The 22840-nt window shown below is 39.3% G+C and overlaps 1 protein-coding gene across 6 annotated transcripts in view; it reads right to left on the minus strand.

Moving 5' to 3' along the window:
• The window catches only part of cbfa2t3 (CBFA2/RUNX1 partner transcriptional co-repressor 3), a 41361-nt gene that overhangs the window by 10629 nt on the left and 7892 nt on the right, over positions 1-22840 (minus strand). For 4 of the 6 annotated variants that reach the window (XM_059536998.1, XM_059536997.1, XM_059536996.1 and 1 more), the window contains exons 2-4: positions 4507-4653; positions 1963-2204; positions 1773-1862 (exon numbers count right to left, since the gene is read on the minus strand). In XM_059536998.1, coding sequence (XP_059392981.1) covers positions 1773-1862; positions 1963-2204; positions 4507-4653 — 479 coding nt within the window. Of the gene's footprint in view, positions 1-1772; positions 1863-1962; positions 2536-4506; positions 4654-20094; positions 20951-22840 lie in introns of those variants that run through there. The other 2 variants (XM_059537000.1, XM_059536999.1) reach the window with 2 other exon arrangements.

A 22840-nucleotide genomic window follows, 5' to 3' on the forward strand; every position in this document is an offset into this window, starting at 1 on the left:
CATCAATGCAGAATCATTTGAGAAAGAATTATAATGCATCAGAGAATCTGTGTATGTGTCTGAGCCCAGGATCTATGTGATGTCTGAGGACAGAAAGGGATCAGCGTAAAGACAACAGCGGCAGAGCAACGGAAAGCTGTGCTGCTTACAGCACCCACTGCAACATCTGCCAGGAAATCTTCTTTGGCCCACACCACTCCTCTCCACTCTGGGTAAACACAAGTGTGCCAATTTTAATGAATCACAAATGATGGCCATATGGAGCACTAGATCTGCACAGCCCAGCCACAGCAGAGAAGGGGGGTTAGAAAAGGCTGAGGATGCATTATCAAATGGACTTCACTCATCTACACGTACAGAAACTATGTATCTGAGGTCAGGGAAATACAGAGTGAGTTTGTTCACATGTGTGCTGATTCTGGCTGCCATCTATCTACATTCTTTTTGTTTGTCACTTTGCCTGTCTGTCTCAAAGTCCCACTACCCTCCTCCTCCACCCCTTCCCATATGGTGCACCATAAGGAAAAGCTCCTCATACAGATAAAGAAAGACTTTTAAGAATCGTCCGATGCATATTACATAAAAATGTCAACTTTTTCTAAATGCAAATTGATTAGCTGCAGTGTGCAGTGTGTATGAGCGTTTCCAAAATGAACTCTGGATCACTGGACAAATTCTGCATGGTTTATGCTATCAAATCTTTGAATATATGTAAGAATTTTGTTTGTTATTAGAAAATTAACAAGATATCCTTGAACACACCTGTATATTCCACTTTGCTCTCAAAGTTAGAGAGTTTGACTCCTAAACCTAAGGTTGTGGGTTCAAGTCTCAGGCCAGCAATACCACGACAGAGGTGCCCTTGAACAAGGCAGTGAACCCCCAACTGCTCCCCGGGCGGCGCAGCATAAATGGCTGCCCACTGCTCTGGGTGTGTGTTCACAGTGTGTGTGTGTGTGTGTTCATTGATGTGTGTGTGCACTTTGGATGGGTTAAATGTATGGGTCACCATACTTGGCTGAATGTCACTTCACTTTCAAGTTGTACTCTATTTACCTATACTAAAGTTAGGTTGGTCACTTTATAGTTAACCGGACTACCCCTTCCTTACTAAGGCTACTTTCACACGAAGCCAAAGCTTTCCCTATCAAATTTTTTTTCTCATCTCAAGAAATATCTGCGTACACACGAAACCATGAAACTGACACCAAACGATGTAGTATACTTGCCAGACCAGTATGTGGCGCTGTAATTCTGCCACAAATATACACAAAAAATTGAGAAGAAGACTTAGACTATGCGCATAAACCTTGTACACAGTATACAAACAAACATGGAACAATACATTTATTAATCTGTGTTAATGTTAGTTAATACAAAGAGTATCGTTCAGTGTGTGTTCATATTGTTGTTGCTGTTATGTGAGGTAGCATTGACTGACTAGGGGTGAGACGTGGGGTGATGACATCAGCATTTCGCAAAATATACGGATTGGCTGTACACACGAACACGCAAGGGTGTCATTTTCAGATATAACAAAATTTTGGTTTTACGTTCCTAAAACGCCAGAATCATCTGGATGAAATGCCTATCCGAAAATGTTAATTTTAATACAAGATTTTTTCGTATACAGCTGAACGTGTCTCTTTGTGGACAGGGGCCTAAGTGAACAATTCTTGGCCAGAACAATGCAATGCAAAGTCTCTCTACACATGATTACTGGCAGAAAAACTGTGTCTGAATGAGATTAATGTTTTTATGCCTGTTCTTACCTTGAGAAATGGAATGACAAAGGGACGCAAGGGAAAGTTTGTGGCTTCCTGAAGTTTGGAGTGGAACTCTTCAATGGTTAGAGTTGAGTTCTGATAAGACAGAAAAAGAAATCCACTTAACTCCCAGTGAAGAAAATAATTGTAGACAGCACACACAGTTCAACAATAAAGAGAGCCATTAGACACTCACCACTAGCCCCAGCACCAGGCTGCGTACACGTTCTCCAATCTCGGGCGAGATGTCGTTGCCAAACTGCTGCAGTGTGGTGAGGAAACGCTTAAGCTTACAGAGTTGTCGGGCTCCGCAGGCAGGGGGAAGCTGCTGAGTGGGCAGAGAAGCGGTAGAGGAAGTAGCCGGTCCATTGCTGAAGCCATTGGGGGTTGAGGGAGCTCCGTTTAGAGCCGTGGGGGAGTGACTGCTCCCGTTCAGCACTGAGGAAAGAGAGCCACTGTTTGTATTAGCATCATTTAAGTCACGCCAAACTCTTTTGCTTTCTTTTTTCTCCATCTCAGTCCTGGGAAGCGCCCTCCAGGAAGCTCCAACGTAGCATGAAGAGGGCACATGCATTCCGAGAACAGCCAAAAAAACAACTGAAACTACAGATATACTATGACAGTACCACAGCACGTTGCTCTGTACTCTTCACTTCATTCTCTACTTTGAACAAACACACAGCAAATGGGCCAAGCAGCAAGCTCTCTCTCACTATCTCTCTCCATGACATACACACATGCCGCCCACCCGGTCTATTGCTCCCCACTGCTCACCCACTCACTCACTAAGACACAACTATAAGAGGAACATGTGAAAGAGGTTCCAAAAATAGCCCCCTGGACTGGGTTACTTTTATTCCAACAGCAGGTGTGCGTCTAAATCAGGCTATGCACATGTCCACCAGCTGAGAGCAGATTTGCAGCTTTATGAGTCCTGGCCACCCCATCAACACTTCCACTCCATCCCTGCACTCTTTATTCTTGCTTCTGATAGTCAAGTGCCTTCTCCCTAAGAGTAGGCCTTATATCTTATGTTACCTGCACCTGAAGCCATGACCACATATAAACCAACATTACTCAAGCAGTGGACACAGCATGAGGGATTAGAGTTACGGACCCTAATCCTCCGGGACAGTGGGAAGCATATGATTGTGCAAACACACCTCTGAAGCTAGCTTTGCTCCAGGTTCGGTGGCATGTTCACACTGCTGGGTGAGTGTGTGCATGGCTTCATGTTGCAGAACACAGGGTCTGTCATTTCGCTTGTGCCCCATTTTATCTTGCCATTCCAGGCTGAACACATTTGGGTTTACCATGTGACCCCCACACTTGTGTTCTGGTTTTAGAGTGGCAAGCAGGCTACGCTATGACCCGGGAACAGGTGAAACAACAAGACCCGTCATTGCTATATAGGGTAGCGAGATCTGCCAAGCCCCGTCGAGCCTGATGCTGCCTGCGAATCCCTCCGTATGCAGTAAACAAATCTCTTGCTGTGTATCCTAAGCACTTACACACCCAGACAATGGCTCAACCTATCATACACAAACCCTCTCAAACGCTCTTGGTCATGTTGCAAGGGCATTCTTTACTATATGAATACTCATGACAATAACTCTTGTTGACTCATTTAAATTATTCTACGTTCTGGCATTGCTCTAATAAGCATGTTTATCAACATGTTTATTAAGTGCACTGTCCCATTGTACATTTTAATAGGGATAGTTCTCCCCAAAATTGAAATTCTGTTATTAATTACTCACCCTTGTGTTGTTCCAAACCCAAAAGATTTTTGTTCATCCCCAGAACACAAATTAAGATATTTTTGATGAAATTCGAGAGCTCTTTGATCCTTCATAGACAGCAAGGATACTACCATGATCAAGGCATAGAAAAGTAGTAAGGACATCTGTAAAATGGTCCATGTGACATTAGTGGTTCAACTATAAATTTACAAAGCTAAGAGGATACTTTTTGTGCACAAAGAAAACAAAAATAACGACTTTATTCAGCATTTCTTCTCCTCTGTGTCACCTCTAGCTCCATTTTGGAGAGTATCACGGTGCATGTACATGCTTTGATCTGCATATAAACAGTGTATGTGCATGGTGCTGCTGAGCTAGAACACGCATGTGCTGTGCCGTTTTTACATTCAGAGGAAAGCAAACAGCAAAATGGCACTAGGGTGGAGGAGAGGAATTTTTGAATAAAGTTTTCTTTGCGCACATAGTATAAACTATTTTGTCGATGTTCTTGGTATCTTTCTGGACCTTGAACATGGTAGTACCCTTGCTGCCTATGAAGGGACAAGAAGCTCTCGGATTCCATCAAAAATATCTTAATTTGTGTTCTGAAGATGAACGAAGGTCTTTCCGGTTTAGAACGACATGAGGGTGAGTAATTAATGACAGAATCTTCATTTTTGGCTGAACTATCCCTTTAATGTGTATTCTTGTGTTACTGTGGTGGAAATATACAGCAGTATTCAAGATAATGATAGAGTTGCCTCCAATGTGTTATTACATTTAAATTAAATTAAAAATGTAATTTATGCATTTAGTCGCTTTTATCCAAAGCGACTCACAGTGCATTCAGGCCATCAATTTTTACCTACCATGTGTTCCCGGGGAATGCTCTACCAATTGAGCTACATGAACACTATTATTAAGTTAGCTACCTATGAAATGATGCCAATCACACATACACTCGGCACATCACAATACATTGTACTTAGACAACTTACTTGTTGTGGGTGTAAATGATGCGTTGCGATTGGCTGCCTGGCTGACAGCAGGGGGTGGAGGAGGCATTGTGGGTGGAGTTGACCTGGGCTGGGTTTTGACATCAGCGGGTGAATCTGGCATCGTTCCAGCCTTCTGTCCTGTGCTACCTGTGGATGACATGACATTTACTCTTTTAGAACTTTTTATACACAACAAAAGTAGCAAGATGATGAGAACAACAACATGTACATTAATGTGCCTGAAGTCTCATAACTGCCAGGCCACAGGCTCTGACCAATATGTACTTCTACTCTGCTACATGGCACTTGTTCAAATCGTATCATGTTTGACACATATGTTTTGTCTTGTTCACGGTGCTAGATCATGCGTGTGGCATTCTTTTTTCAACAGTACCTCTCTAGTGAGTCGTTCAGACAGACTTATAATATTTCATAGCAGTAAATCTGGGCAGTCGCCGCTGATAGAGATAAAGTGTGGCTTTCACAGACTGTGGCAGAGGGTAAATGTCACTGCTGTTGGAAACATCCAGTCACACCTGTTCTCCTACTCAGCTGCTGCTGACGGGACCCCTCTGCCCACCACCCAACCCCCCAATCACCCTGACTTCCACATCAATGTCCTACACCCCCCACCCACTCCCCAGCCTGTTGTCCGCTCTTGTGAGCCGGACAGACAGACTCTTGACAGCCAGTGACAAGTGCAGCTGGATCTGCTGCTGTCCATCATGGTGCTGAACACTTCAACAAGGCTGCGTTCACACTGATCCTCAAATCTGCTTCGCTGAGGGACCAAACATGGCAAGTCTTCCTCACTCTTGTCTGCCTGGCCCGCATTGGTCATGTGACAATCCCTTTGTCTACCCAGCTCCCTAACCATAATGTCACATGCTGATCACCCAATTCTTTCTTCTAATGTATAGCAAACTCGTTGCTGTCAGTTATGGGATGGAAATGTAGTCCAACAGGGTTCAAACCTTCACTCAAAACGATCAAAGACTGCTCCAACAAACACCAGCGAACACCAAGAGTTGTTGGATTTTGTTGGATCAGTATTTAGATGAGATGTTATATGTCTCTCTGTGTGTGAGTATGTGGTCCAGGTTTTCTCTGTGTTGTGTCCTACCAAATACAAAAATCACAGTAAATGACAAAGTACTATTATTTATTGTTTGTTTGTAATGTTAAAATTGAGTTCGGTTAAAATGTATCTTTTAATTTTAATACAAGAACTATTGTCTGTTGAGAGTCCTCACAGAACACACAATATATGTTTGTGCATTAGTGTTTGAAAACACAGATATTCCAAAAGAAGTACCATCAGATGGTACTGAGATTAGCACACAACATCATTGGTGACAGCTCACATTTGCTACTCCTTAACATCGTGTGTCGCTAAGGAGGACGCTTCGGGTGCCACAAACACAAAGGAAAAAAACTTCAATCCTCATTTATTCTACAGTTCATAAGATTGTTTAAAGATCTCTTAAATGATACTTGTATTTTTTTTTATTTTCTCATAAATTATTATTGCCAAATTAATATACCATGGTATTTAGTACATTATAGTACTTCAAAAAACATGTGTTGACCAGCAGGCTCTCTGACAGGCGCCCCTTGTCTCAGTGCTATCACTCACTGTTGTTCAGTTGCCCTTACTTTTTTCCACTGTCACCTTCACTCAGATAGACCTCCCGAAAAACAGCACAACACCCTGACCGTATGCTGGGGCCACCAGCCCAGGCCATGTTCTGAGAAAGCCCCCACCGCCTGGCCGAGATGTCATGTGCAAAAATAACTAAACATACAGGGTCACAGCCAAACTACTAACAGCCAGATAATTGGTGCTCAACCTTAGAGGGATGACAGCTGCAGGAGGGTGACAGGGTATGAGGCTGGTCTGTGGGTTAGGGGCCACCTCGGCTCAGGGGACATGCTGAGGGTCCTGAGTAGCACAACATTTTGCTCATTTTGTGTCCTCGATCATAGTGTGTTCTAAACAGGTGTCATGCTACAATTTTCCACCACCAGGTAACAGTCTGCCCTTACTAATAACAAAAATGCAATGCGAAGTAATTATAACATATTTGATGCTTACTCTGCTTTCAAGTAAACACATCATACATCATTCATAAATTGAATTTTAAGGACTTGAAAGCTGCATTAATATATCTAATACCTGTACAGAACGGCACTTTAGTCCAGTGACATTTCATGATGGGTGGAGCTACTTAGTGCATTGCGACAGAAATGGAAATCGAGAAAACTACATTTTGATTATTGCAGTTACAGCTGGTAAGGACAACAATTTTCATTTAAAATGCACATGACAGGATTTGTCATTTGTTGGCTTACTCAGATAAAATTGCAGTCTGTTTAGTAGTTTGGGAGCTCTGGTTTGGGTTCACCAACATTTGAGACAACGCAATTGTCTTGAAACATTAATAAAGAACGATACATGTAGAACATTACATGAACAGTAAAATAACAATGAAATAGCAATAACGATAAAACATACAAAGAGGAGATGTGTAAAGAGAAATCAGCTCTTAATTCTCATTTAAAGATTTACTGGTGCTACAGGGCAATAAACATAACAAGGTATTAGGACTAATGCCATGCTGACCAAAATAGGCACAAGCTGGCCTGCCGTGCGGGGCTGACGGTGCACTGCTCTGTGCATCACTGTCCCTGTCATTGCCAAATGTAGACAGGTAGGGAGAGATCTTGCTAAGGCCACAAGCCCTGCCTGTCCATCTGTCACTCAGTCCAGCAGCTTGCAGCCTCAGAGGGGCCATTAAACAAAGAACAGGCCAGCAAGCATTCACACGGACACACATCAGTCACACATGACCTGAGGTAATGTTAATGTTAGTATTCGATAGGAGTCAATATCTAGAGAGGTGTCTGGCCAATGGCTGATACAATATATATTCTGAGAGGTTATAAGTAGGAAGCCATTTCTGTGTTTAGACATTATTTAAGCTTAAAGAGCTGAATAAAATCCCTTCCCTCTCAGGGCTGCTGGTTTAAAACTTCCTGACAGTAAAACAGGTCATAATCACTCCTTTTAATTTGCTCTCAGGGGAGCAGCACATGGTAATTCCTGCATGCATTCTCGGGGAGATTGTTGAAGTTGCCATGACCTGGCTGCAGTGGCATGAACTCCCACAAGAGGACTGAGAAAGAGGGGCTGTCAGATGTGAAGGCGAGTCAAGTCTGCCCTGCTCAGCCTGTAGCCACTGTGGGATTACAGATATCTGATTAATCTGACCAGCTAAAGGACACCGTAGGACACACACACACACACACACACACACATACACCGGGCACTGGATTTCACTTTTAATATGTTAGAAAGTCCATGTATGAGGCTCTTCTGTGACCATCTGTCCTTCCATAATGCCAAAACAAAGGAATACTTAGATAAGATACAAAAAGAGACAATGCTAACTGAAAAGAAGATTCAAACTCATGACAGCTTAATCATCTGTAAAAGCAGCACATTAAATTGCTCACAACTGTGTTTCCACCGTTAGTAGGGGATAATAAAATAAAAAAATATTGGTTTTTGAGACAGAGTGATTTTCCTCACACAAAGGTATAATCTGATTTCAGACAACTTTAATTATATATATATGTAGTTATATATTGGCAAATGTATTTATATTCTGATATATGGATATATAGATTTATTACAAGACTTCACCAGATCTTGAAGTAGTCTACTTTTGTTTTTCATCAAGTACCTACTTAACAATATTTTGTGGCATGAGGCACAATCTTTATTTAAATTTTAGAACTGTGTTTTTAGACATAGCGCATTTCTTTTACAAGTAACATCTGAGATCAATTTAAATTTAAATGAAATAACTGAGAACTCCATTAAGAGCTATGAAGAGAACTTCTGAGGGGGGAAAATCCTGTGGGTACCTTCTTGTCTTAAAAATAAAGCATACACATTCAGTCACTCACATATCTGCATGAGATGGAAGAGCCATACTGAGAGATCAATAAGCCAAATAGATCTAGCTCACAGTGCAATTCACTTTTAATAGACGTCCTACAGATGTGTGATTTGATCCTAAATGCTGTGATTCTGTAATGATGTTAAAGCAGTTTCTTTGGAGTTTCGCCTTGGCCATAAACACACACTTATAGGACAGCTAAAACTAACCTTGTCCATCTGCTTTTGTGTGCTAAAATCAGATTGAAAAAGCGCACCACAAAAAAATGCTCTAGTTTGTAATTCCGAAGCTTTTTTTTTTTTAGAGTCTTTTGAGATCAGCGGACATTTGCTTTCCGTAAAAGATCCAAACACACAAGAATCCATCATATAATGACAAGCCCAGAATTCCGGTTTCTGTGATTTGCTCTTTTTAGAGTTTGTGAGATGTGTGTATGTGGAGGGTTTTACTTAGCTATACTTAGCTAGAAGTTAGCTAAATCGGACAGAATTTCTCTTTGGGGACATCTAGGGATATCCTCAAATATAAAATAATTTATAAATTCAAAAAAGTAAAGTTTTGTGTTTGCTTATATAAGAGAAAGAGGCAAATGTATAAGTCTATAAGGCACAGAAATCTCTTTTAAGGACAGGATTACAGGCTAGGTTCCTCTGTTGACATTATAATCAGATTTATATAAAGACAACAGAAGTCTATCATATGACCGTTTTTAGATTTCTAGGTACATGTGAGTGTGATGTGGTTATTTGCTCACACTGGCACTTGTTCCGACCATCGTCCGTACTAAGCTGCCTTTCAATCAAACACAATGAAAAGCCCCTTGAGATTATCCCTCTCTCTCTTCACATGGCTTCTTTTCCCTGTCCCTGTATCTAACCCCTCCACTCCACCCCTCTGTAATTCCCCCAGTCTCTAGGAATGCTCTTGTTTTTAATTTCTCCCAGCTGCTCTGGCTCTGTGCCCGACCGCCTGCCTTCCCACATCTGCTCCCCATCAGGCCGCTGCCGAGTCCACACAAACAGAGGCCTCTCATCAAAACAGCAGGATTACAGCCCTCGACCCCTGGCCAGCACTTCAAGACCTGTCCATCGGCTATCCATCGGCTCCCCAGCCATCCCACCATCTCTCCTCATCATCACCCAAAACTCCTCAGTGGACCCTTGGACTGGAGCCCATGTTCTAAAATCTTTATGGTAAAGAAAAAGACATTGCCAAAAGGCTCGGATCTGACTGGACAATATCCCAAGACAAGACATGAGGCTTTACCCCGAAAAGGCCTTAGCTGACTAGACCACATCATACATTATGTGCGCTTTCAAGGCGAAGGCTATTCCAAAAAATATACTGTATTCTCTATCTTATTTTAGGCAAAATCTAGGCTAGCATGTGTCCTTTGCAGCAATCACAGAAAGTAATGGGATGTATTCAGTGAACAAAAAATAAGACAAGTGTCAATTGCAAATTTCATTAATTGTTGAAAGGAAGTATCTCTATCTAACATCAACCTCCACTAGAATCAATTGTCGAGTTGGAATCAGAGTTGAGTTGCATTCAGAACCTTTCAAATCAGTCATTTACAGTATAGGGTTCCAATTCAGTTAGGATGCCCCTTTAGGAGGCACCTGCCTTACTGTAGGTAGTAGACAATAAGTCAGCTCATTAGGTTTTGAAACAGATTTAGAAAGTCAGTTTGTCTAAACCTGATTGGCCAGCATCATGTGGTCTCCACACTGAATAAGAGATCTTATCTTTTACTTATTTACAACTCATCCACTCATAGTACAATAAAAACAGGGTGAGAGAACACGCACCCAAACACACACTCTTTGTGAGCCTAAGCAGGCGTCTTCAGCTGAGCAAATATGTTTTGAGAAAACAAACATTCAGATGGCAATAAATGCGTATTTAGCCACAAGCTGAACAGACCCCTGGGCCCTGAGACTCTGTATATGTATGTGTGTGAGAGAGATGTCCAGCATGTACGTGTATGTGGGAAAGAATGCTGGGGTCACCAAAAATGGTGCATTTATAACCAGAGTACAGTTGTGTTAAAGAGTGTAGAGACACATTCTCTTGTCACAGTTCCAAAAAGATCCTCATATCCTTTTATGAAGAAGCAGACATTCGCAAAACACTGTTCTCTTGGGGTTCACCTCATCCCGAAAGAGGGAAATATCTCTACTCAGCTTGACTATAACACTTTATGAACATAAAGAAAGGAAACCTGTTCATCGACAGATAATTTCCCACTCAAACACACTTTCAAGGGGGTTTATCCTTTAGCCAAAAAGGATATAGATAATAAGATAAGATATAATAAGATATATCTTATTATTTATTACTATAAATAAGATAGTCTAACCTTAACTACAACCATTTTCATCTTTTTCCTATCTTTTATCTCTCTGAAATTAAAGCAATAGCAATACCTAAAGAAAGCTATCTTTAAGCATTCACAGTGATAGAATGGTTAATTATGGCATCTACTAACAGGGGTTAATTGCCAAAGCTAACCTGCCAAACCTTGACCCCACTGGCCACAAGTATGTTGATTCAGGAACCTACTTGTCAAAGTCTGGGTCTACTTCAGAAGGTACTTTCTTCTTAACCTGTTGGTTCAGGCTGGTGTGGTATGTGAACAATATAGCTGATAGACCAGATTAACCATACTGAATATTGCTGGTAAAACTGTACCAACATTGTCTTTTAGGCAAGCCAATTGACTAAGGAAGCCTTGCTGGTCAGGCAAATTATGAAACCTGGGATGCATGCATCCAAAACACAAGATGGCATAGTTAGAGGTCTCTCTTTTCCACTCATACTTCCTTGCATATTATTGTGAATATTGATAAAATTGTACTGAAGTCTCTGTGCCATCTGTTCTCCTCAGGGAGGGCTTCATCAGTGGCCAGGGTTCTGGAAAGACCAGCACTACCCCAAAAGGCAAGAGAGAAAAAAACTTCCTTTTCAGATTTCTCCCAATGGCTGCTAATAAAATCCAGATGCTGCTGAGCTGCTCTCTACCCTACTCCCTCCTCTCCTCTCCTCAGCCGCCCGGCCTTAGCCATTCCTAAATAAAGGAAAGTATTTGTGACATTCAGCTGAGCCGGGACGTGCCAAGAACAACTCCTCATCCCGGCCCATCTGGAGTGTGTTAGGACAGCGCTGGGCACCAGTCGAGATGCAGAGATGAGTGTATGGCCACTTCATTAGGAATATGGAACATGAATGCACAACAAGATGTGCTTGTTGTTTAGGTATATCTAAGTGGTCTGAGCTTTTTAATGGTTTTTTTAAAGTGGAGAAATCTTTCTGTTTCAAGGTCCAAGACAACATTCTGACTCTCATGTCCCTCCACCCATCTGTGGACTTTTGTAGTTGTTTCCTGTGTTGCCTGAAGTAACCGTTGTGCTTGAGGTGGAGGCAGTGTGTTCACAGTGTGTCGCTGTTCTAAGCTTACACACTCTCACAAGCATACACATACATCCTCAGACTCAGCTCAGGCACCTGGGGACCAAGAGTACTACAGGCATACAGCCATCGCTGACACATCTGTCAACTGATATTCAAAGAGAGAGAGTTCTTCAGCGAGAGGGGAAAGTTAAGACACCCAAGAAAAAGGAAATGTGTAAAAGAAGTAGAAGAAAGTGAAAGACAACTTTTGACCGCCAAGTCCTTTTTCTGTCTTCACTGACAGTGACAAAATCACAACCAATCAAACCATGTTTGACATTTAAGCATAACAGAACATTGAGCCGGTAAGATTTCACTATAGGAAAATTGTTTTGTTGCACATTGCCTGTCACAGTGGTTGAACGACATTCACTTTGACACCAGTTGACAGAAGGGACCGCAACATGCAATGAGGTTTCTATTGGTCTGTGGACCAACTGTAGAATCTAACAATCTAATATCTTCTGATTGTCTATTATTGTGTCAAAATGTCAGAATGGCTTGATACCAGAAGCTAAGTTAGGAAACAACATAAAGCTAAACAATATAATGAAACAATTTTATTCTTCTAGGAGAGTCATAATTCTAATGACTGTTTTATTGGCTTTTGGACAAATAATAAGACATGCTTGTCCTTCAGCCCTACAAGAACGATCATTACGGAACAATTACAATTTTCCCATCAAGGCTGATAAATAGTTATAATAGCTACGCCTTTCCTAAACTCATGTATTACTATAATAGTGGGGGGAAAAGAGACAAAATGATCTATGACAGGAATCTGTTTGTTCTCCGCACTTCCACAAACAAGCTCCCCAATCAAAACACCTGCAGCTTCACCCAACACCAATTAGCTCATCAAGCTTTTAATTACTCTGTTAATTGCATACAGGCAGCATGAGGGGCGGTTGGGGAATTAGACACAGAAGCCCTCCAGAGGACCCGCCTTGACAATCCTAACAAACAAAGAGGACGCGTGCCAAGCAAAACACACAGGGCCTGTACACACACACACACACCACAGATCCCCTGCTCACATGACTGGAAGAAAAACAAGAGTGGCTATAATGCCATGCCCCCATGCTCACCATCTGTTACAGCGCTCGAAGTGATGTCACATCCTGTCACATGGATGACTATTACCTGGGAGAAGGATAAAAATTTAAATAGACGCAGAGTGCTTGGGTGTGTTTCTGCTGGTCAGTGTTTTTCACCTACAGCAAGATACACTGAATTACAGTGTACCATATTTCTTGTAGTTAAAATACAACAGCAATGTGCTAGTATTTAATTCTAAAATATTTTACAGTCTTGTATAAGTCAAGTTCTGGCTCTAATGAGTGTAAGCAGACAGCACACATACTCCCTCTTCCTTTTTTCATCCTAATTCCCTGACTAGGATGATTATCTCTTTCTCTCTCTCTCTCTCTCTCTCTCTCTCTCTCTCTCTCTCCCTTATATCCTCTGAGAAAACAGCAGAAGTGTTTGGCTGAGGAGGCGTATCCAGGAAATAGTGGCAGGCCCTGACTTCCTGTGTGACAGGTGCACGATGCGGGGCCTGACAGCTGCTGTCTCTCCGCAGTATTCACTCTCTCTCTCTCTTTCTCTTTCTCTTAGGCTATGGCCAGCTGTAGCCTAGTACTGCTCTTGTTTGCTTTGGCTCTTGCGTCATTACAGCTTGCTGATTTATAGAGCACAAAAGACTGAAACCTGCCCAACTCGCACACATGCAAAAACACACAAAAATATATACATAATCTGTATATTTATTAGTGTTGTCAAACGATTAATTACATCCAAAATAAAAATTTTGTTTACATAATATGTGTGTGTACTGTTTATATTTATTATGTATATGTAAAGACACACATACAGTATATATTTTGAAAATATTTGCATGCATGTATTTATATTCACATAATTTATATTATATATAAATATATTTATTTATATATATATATATATATATATATATATACATACAGTACAGACCAAAAGTTTGGAAACATTACTATTTGTAATGTTTTTGAAAGAAGTTTCTTCTGCTCATCAAGCCTGCATTTATTTGATCAAAAATACAGAAAAAAATGTAATATTGTGATATATTATTACAATTTAAAATAATTGTTTTAAATGTATTATACTTTAAATTATCATTTATTTCTGTGATGCAAAGCTGAATTTTTAGGATCATTATCACATGATCCTTTAGAAATCATTTTTATATGATGATTCATTATCAAAGTTGGAAACCGTTCTGCTGCTTAATATTTTTTCAGAACATGTGATACTTTTTTAGGATAAATTTAGGATAAATTCTTTGATGAATAAAAAGTAAAAAAGAAGCTTTTTTTAAAATATAAATATTTTGTAATAACAATATACACTGGTGAGTAATTTGGGGTCAGTAATTTTTTATCTTTCTTTTTTTTAAATAAAATCAATACTTTTAGTCAGCAAGGATGTGTTAAATTGATAAAAAGTGATAGTAAAGAAAATATATTATTAGAATTATTTTTTTATTTTGAATAAATGCAGTTCTTTTTAACCTTTTATTCATCAAATATATTAGACAGCTGAACTGTTTCCAACACTCATAATAAATCAGAATATTAGAATGATTTCTAAATGATCATGTGATAGACTGGATGTTACATGTGACACTGAAGGCTGGAGTAATGATGCTGAAAATTCAGCTTTGCATCACAGGAATAAATTATTTTTTAAAAGTATATTCAAATAGAAATCTATTATTTTAAGTTGTAATAATATTTCACAATATTACTGTTTTTTCTGTATTTTTGATCAAATAAATGCAGGCTTGATGAGCAGAAGAAACTTCTTTCAAAAACATTAAAAAAAGTAATGTTTCCAAACTTTTGGTCTGTACTGTATATATATATATATATATATATATATATATATAATACATTTACACAGTAAACACACGTACTATGTGAACAAAACTTTTATTTTGGATGCAATTAATTGCGATTAATCCTTTGATAGTACTGATATTTATTAATGTTCTCTTTTTCTATGAAATCGCTATAGTAGTATAATGGTATAGTGATCCCCAAGGATGTTACATTGACATAAACAATGGTATTGAATAACTAACGGTAAAAATTAATAGCATTGAATAATTGAATTTGAACACTCTTCAGTGATTGCACATACATAATTACTTTTTGTTTAAAATTTCTTTTTTTTTTCGTTCTTAGTTGACATTGCCCTAAACAGCCTAAATTTATGTTTTAAATGACTGTAAATTACTTAAAGTAATATAACATACACATGGATTAAAACAAGTGACAAATACAAAATGATAGAATTTTATAAAATCAAATCAAATAAATAAAACATTGCAGGATAAACAAAGAGGCAAATTAAAACAAACAAAAAAGGCAGGATATTAATTAAGGAAGTATCTTTTATTACACAAAAATAGTTAAGAAGGATAAACTGTGAATAAAATAAAAAATAAATTAACATAGCAGGCTGCATACATTAGTAACAATTTAGGCTAAATATGCCCTAATAATAATGAAAGTTTATTCAATGTCTGCCCAGAGTGTGATCGATGCAGCTTTCAGTATTCTTTTTCATCCCTCTTAATAGACACTTTCAATACTATAAAGTCTCTGCAGGAATTTGTATTCATTTCCATATAGGAACATCCTCTTAAAAGTATCCACCCTCCACCATCTGGAACATTCTGGTATCAACAAAAATGTTTCTTCCAATTCCATTGGCTTTGAAAATGTTCTTTTTTTTGTATGGAAATTAAACTTCCTTCTGTTGGATCCCTGGTTGTGGAACAATGACTTATCGGGGGAGACCCCTGCGTTAGATTAAGGTCTTCGTAAGAGACTGGAGCTGCAGTCAAATTCAGCTCAAACCCATTTCAAGAATGACAGGATAGTCCGGCGCTCTGCTTCTGTTTCCATGAGATAACGGCTGCTTTAATTTGTGCAAATGCGCTACATCGTACGTCTCCCAGCCCCAATCCAGCCCAGAGCCCCTTCTCAATACTTTAACATCATTGTGAGGAGAATTGTATGTGTGTGTGTGTGTGAGGGCTTAATAACTGAACTTCATCTGTAGTTACCACTCAGAACTGTGTGATAAGTAACTGGCTGAGGGCGAGAGAGGAAGTGAGGGACTAGCTTTATCACAGACAGGAGCAGTGATATGAACTTCCACAATGTTTGATTAATAAACCCATCTCCCAGCAGGGATTACTCCAGCTGGTGCCCTGTCTCTCAGTCATACTTTCAATGTATCCTTACATCCTCCAGTCTTTTTTCCAACTACTTATTTAGCAAGAGTTTGCTTATCATCCAAACAAAACAAGCCAACTCATAGTGGGAGCTATTTCTTTTTGGTTTACAATGTTCCCTATTTGATCAGATCCGATCTGTTTTTCATTACAGAGAAATGAGAATCCAACAATCTAGCAAAATCAGCTTGAGCAGTCTCTCGTTTCTTTGAGAAGCATATGTCGCTTGCACTGTCAGTATCTTCCTCAAAATTCAAACTTTAACCTGATTGGCTATTTTCACTCAATTTCTTAAAAGATCAGATTTACTCACTCTTCAACATTGTTACTACACATGTCAATCAGGCAGTCTCATCCTGTCTAAGTGGGTGGGTCTTGGCCAGAATAGGTTGCATTGTGGACCAGACTTAATGCTAACCAGACTTAAAGTCTATCTACTATGGCTTGTATACAGCATTCTCCATTTTACATGTATTTGTCTTTCTAAATCTGACTTATTGTGTCATTAAGATAGGGCAACACCTTTACTTGTGAGAACACATGGGAAAAGGAGTGAGTGTGTTTGAGAGTTATGTGGTATCTTTCTCTCAAAGTGAACTCCCAGCTTCTACAATGTGTTTTTTATTACCCCCAGATGTTTGGAAGCTGGCCGGCTTCTCTGCTCTCTGACATTCTCCTTCTCCCGAGAGAGGCCGCCATGTCACAGTAATGTCAAACACATGCGCTCACCACACCGTCGCCGTCTTTCCCACTGTTTGGAGGGATAAACAGGGCTGAAACCATGGCAATTGCCCCCTTGCCCATCCCTGCTGCTCCCTCTCACTGGCACTCCCACTGGGAGCCCGGGGTTGCCACGGTAGGACAACCGGATTGACTGCTGGGACAATTTGCCATAACAGAGCCTTCACCCCTGAGTTAAGTATTGAGACACACTGAAATGCAAATGTTGTGATCATGTGAGTATATTTATCAGCACTTCACTTAACTAAAAGGCCAATCAAATATGACATTCATCTGATGTAAAATTTTGACCAATTGAGTCTCTTTTCTTAGGCTACATTCAGACTGCAGGGAAAAGTGGCCAAAATCCTATGTTTTGTAAGTTACATTTAACTCCAATGTATTTTTTTCCCATAACAGTATGAGCAGCACAAACCACTTGGAATCTGATCTTTTCAGTTCTTATTTGGACCACTTCAACATGTGGTCCTAAATCAGACACGGGAACATTTTGCAATGCGATCTCAGTCTTGTCAGTCATATCAGAATTCATGTCTTATGCATCTCTCTAGATGGATGTTCATGACAATTCTGCGTTTCAGTCTGAGAATCATTTCCTCACACCAGGACATAAGTGGTCTCTCTGGAAGGTAATGTAGATAATAGACCAGGATAATCTCTACTGAGCTCTTCTAAAGACATCAACAAATAAACAAAACGGGTACAAAAACCTCAGTTCTAAATCTCGCGGACATCCCCACCTGCTCAGGACTCATGTAACTGCACAGTTGCATTTATGCATTATAGGAATTAGGATCAGTGTGTGAGCTGTACATGTACTACCTACTATGTTGTAGGATTTAAAACTGTGTACCTGTGAGCACAACTCTTTTTTTTGTGCACACATGCACTACTCAACAGGATCAGGATATGTTGCATACCAGATTTGAAGCTGTATACCTATACAGTGTAAACATAATAGCCCTTTATATGTCACCAACCAATACATAAACCACTGCGCAGCTACAAAAAACTATATTTATGGATTTAAGTAACTCTTCCCATAGTATAGCTTTTGTGCCAAAGAGGTAAACTTGTATAATCTTGCTGCCACGTGTCACAGGGTTAGTTGTGTGAGCAAGGTCTTTCCTGCAGGTGACAGTCATGCTACCTGGGCGATCAGGAGCCAGTGCTTACTGATCAGCGTCTGACCCCACCCCCTAGTTCTCTCGCACTCTTTTCCTCCCTCCTCCTGCTGCTTTGCCGGCCGTCTGCCTGCACCCATCTCCCGCCCACTGCCATCTGCTCCTCTCGTTAATTACGAGACGGCAAACTTCACCTGCACCCACACTCAAATTACAATAATTACCTCCAGTGCACACCATGTCCCTGCTCCCATTGCAGAGCACTGCCACAAGGACACGCTCTTCCCACCTGAACGTGGACGTCCTATATACTAGTAAACTTAAGATATACAGTATACCACAACCAAAAAACTGACAGCTTCCACATGACTGCATGATAGTAACAGTGTGAGCCTTTATGAATTCTCAGCAGATCAGTGCTGGATGTCGCACTGACAGTTTAAAATACACTTCTGTTTCTAAACAGATTTTCATGAAGATTAAAGTCAAACTCAATTTACATTTTTTATTTATTCATTCATTTTAGGATTTCTAAACCGTGGTCAAATTTATATTATGGCTTTCCAAATAATTTTTTACTAAAAAGTGTATGAAGTTTGAAGCGGACAGTTTGTTATAAAATTTTTTAAACGTGTGTATTTTAGGCTTTATCAACATTCTGAACAAATTTGTTAAGTGTAGACAGTGAGCAGGTAAGGCTGACTACAAAGACCCTCGCCAGAAGCTGTCAAACCGATCAGACAAGTTCTCCATATCTATCAATGGACCACATATTATATAACGATACTCTTCGTTATAAATCTATTAAAAATATGGCATGAAAGCACATTGAATAATCACTCCAGATGAATGAATGGCTTTTTCTTGGTAGAGGTGCTTTGGTGCATGCAGCAGGGATATTTGCCTGTAAAAGCTATAAAGGCTATTTGGTGGTAATGTTTAAGGATAGTCTGTGGCCACAGCGCGGTTTCACCTTTAGACATTTAGCTGTTGGGAGAACTATTACCGTCTGTTCATTCATAATTCAGCTGCTCTTTACTAGGGTCAATTGAAGAGTAAAGTGGTGGTTTGCAGTGCAACAGCAGTAACATCAACGGATGCTGACTGGGCTGGACTGAAGGACAGTTAAGACAAGCGATGTTGCAACAGAGCATATTGTGGTTTCATCCTTCAGTGTGCTGGCAAGGTTGCAATGAACAATTCATCATAATGCACCAGTTTTGTGCTCATATAGACTAATCATTTATTAGATGAACAGGTGCAGAGATTGCTATAAATTTATTTATTTGAAGCCATCTGATGTGTATAAATATGCTGTAATTTCTGCTTGTTTGTTTATTATTGGCAAGGATTTTATTAATACTCTATTGTATTAAACTAAACAATCTAACCTCTTTCAGAAAACGTGAAACAATTAAAGGATGCAATGTGAGCTAATTTCTGGCAGATCAGACCTAAGTGAATACTATCACCTCTAATAAGTTCAAATTCAGAGGTCGGGGTTGTTTTGCCAAAAGATACACTTAATATTTGTTGCATTTTTCGTGCTCTTTTCACAAACCATAACTAAAAACAAATAATTAGCCTACAGAGAGATTGAGAAATAAGTTTGCCATTATTCAGTATGGGTGTTTTTTTAATATTAAGTGTGTCAATAATTTTTATTATTAATAATAGACTTTATTTTATGTCCCCATCCATATCTTAAATAAATTACTATTTTCTTTTAAACTGACTCATTTGAAAAGAAACAATATATACATTGTTATATACAAATTATTTTGATAATATTTGTATTTCATATATATATATATATATATATATATATATATATATATATATATATATATATATATATGACTTACCAACATTACAAGCATCTTATAAAATATATAAGATGTTTATAACACTATTTATAAAAAAGTCCAGTCTCCAGACTTACATCTAGCTCACAGTATTTAAGAAATAGCCGTTAATATTGAACGAACTAAGTATTTATAGATACAGCAGAAGCATCACTTACTTTTGAAGGTCGAAGTCAAACTGAGGTATTTGCAGCAAAAAGTAATCCACGCGAAAAATAAAAACAGAAATAAACAGAGATTCTTACGCCTCGATTTTTACGGATAAAGGTGTGAACTTTCCAAAATGAATAAAAAGCGTATATATGCTGTGTTATCAAACAGTGTCTGAGAGAGAGAGAGAGAGAGTTCTGAACTCCTTTGGATTGCACGCGATGTTGACTTTTCGTTATAGTAATAAATAATGAGGTACTTCAATTTCAAGAAATCGAGAATATATCATAGAAAGCTAGAACACAGCGGAGCTTTAGTGAGACTTTGGTATAACGTTCCTTTAAAATGTCGAAATCTTGAAAGATGTTAACAAATTTCTTAGTAAAAATGCACAGGGCGAAAAAAAAGTTCGCTTCGATTTCTCAAATCACACACACAAAAAAAAAAAAAAAAACGCAAAGTCCTCCAACTCAGATCTTGCGCTCTTGATGGTTTTAATTTCGTATTCCACAGTAGATGTCCGTGATCCCTCCTTTAATATAGAAGATGTTTTTCAATATTGCCACTGATGCTCCATGTTTCCAAGTAGAATATTGTCTCTTGTAAATCCTGCAAGTCCTCGTCTACAGAAATGATTCAGACAGAGAGAGTGTTTCGGAGATCTTCCCGTTAATACTCCAACTGCTCGTCGCGAACTCCCTCCACACTGAACGCGAAAAAACGGTCCATTAAAAACTTCATTCGTGTCCCAGTTAACCGATGCTACACATTCTGCGTTGGTTCGCTCTGCACCATCTCGCGTTTTGGTTTATTTGTGTCGTTGTCAGTGGTTGGAAGCTGGTGTGTTGTCTAATGACCCTTCTGTCTGCGTTTAAAACACCATCTGGAGAAGAGAAGCGTTCTCTTGCGCTCCTAACCTCGCTCGCTCTCCCCCTCTCTCTCTCTCTCTTCCTCCCTCTCTCTCTTTCTCTCTATCTCTGTGACAGCTCCTCAGACCCACAAGCTGACAGCCTGCCTCTGTGCTGTATAACCCCCTCTGATATTGAGGATTCCTAATATAATTCATATCACATTTTTAATAGACTTGCTATTAACATAATTAGGATGTGCCCACAATTTTCTGCAATTCTTAAGGGATCACGAGCACTGTCCCTGTCTCTGATAAAAATGTCAGATTGATTCTCATGAGAGCAGTATTGATGGTCCTTCCACAACGCCGGGCGGTTTTGCGAGGTTTTGAAACGCGTTTTGACCGCGCGCCGCTAGGGGCCGCTGTTTCCCCACATCTGTTCCTCTCCTCAATTCCAAACACTCGCATTCATCAGACAGTTGACAGCCAGCCAGCTGGTGCCCGAAGCCCGATCGAGGGTATTCAAATCAGATGGGAGATATGATGTTTTTCTAACATAGTTACAAACTGAGCATTTCATTTTTCAGGAGCATCATGTGCTTCATTTAACAATATGTGTAGTATAATACTAATTTCAAATATTAAAGCAAGTTACACGTGGAAATAAATTTTATTACATCAGCCATTCTTGCTAATATTTCCACTGGTCCCATTGTGCTTTTTAGGGGATGTAAATTAGTTCACCTCAAGTTTAGCCATGAAGTGTAGTTCATTATATTGTTTATGGACATGTTCCCCTAACATTTGACAACCTCAGAGTGTCCAAATACATGTTATCTTCATTTTGGGTAGAGGAGTGTATTATTATGATTTTATATATATATATATATATATATATATATATGTATGTATGTATATATATATATATATATATATATATATATATATATATATATATATTTTTTTTTTTTTTTTTTTTGTGAAACAAAAAAAATATCATAGTTTTAGTGACAATGACATGTCTATGGTACACTTCAACTGAATAGCAGAGCAGTTTGATTCAAGGAGCAGCATGCACCAGCTATGAATATGGATAAGAGGTGGCATTTCCACAGACATTTTCAGCTGTATTTGAATATGAATATGACTATTTCTTCTTGTGGTTTGGGCAGAATATTCAATGCAGAATATATTTCTCCTTCTGAAGTATTGGCAGAAAAGCTCTAGTAAATACAGCTGCTGCTAAAAAAAATTACCAACTTCGTTGTTCACTTTTGTTCAGTTGATTCCCCCATTTTTGACTGTTTAACCATCACCGCACCTGCTAGCCATTCACTGGGGTTGTGACTCAGTTTTAGGAGGAGGAAACTGATGGTGTCACCGCAGGTGAGCCGATGAGAAACGCACATCTGCCTTTCTTCCCCCACCCCTTAAAAATGACAGGATGTAAAGACATGTAAACAAACATAGTTAGCGCTACTCTGCTGTTGGAGAAAGCACTGGTGGTGTAAAGTACACAGAGACAGCTGCCCCATACCTTCTTTAGTCCCACCACTCGCCTGGTCAGCCTGAGAAGGCTCCAGCCAAAACACACTGAGAAATTCATAACTCTAACATAAGTCTATTACTGGTTATGGTTAGATTTTCTTGATCTGGAAAATGGTAAAAAAAAAAAAAAAATTAGAAAAAAAAAAGAAAAGGCAGAGGTCGTTTTATTGCAGTGGCCCCTTAGAAAATGCTTCAAAGCATCATGAAATCCAACTGGGAAAAAAAGTCACTTTTAGTAACATTTAACTTAGTGTTATTACAAAATAAATAAATGTTTGTCATTTTAGCTGTGGTGTTAACCATTGGGTTAAATTATTATTTTTTTCAACCACTCCTATCTGACCATCTGCAGAGAC

The sequence above is a fragment of the Carassius carassius genome, chromosome 3 (genome assembly GCF_963082965.1).
Source record: "Carassius carassius chromosome 3, fCarCar2.1, whole genome shotgun sequence".
Lineage (NCBI taxonomy): Eukaryota > Metazoa > Chordata > Actinopteri > Cypriniformes > Cyprinidae > Carassius > Carassius carassius.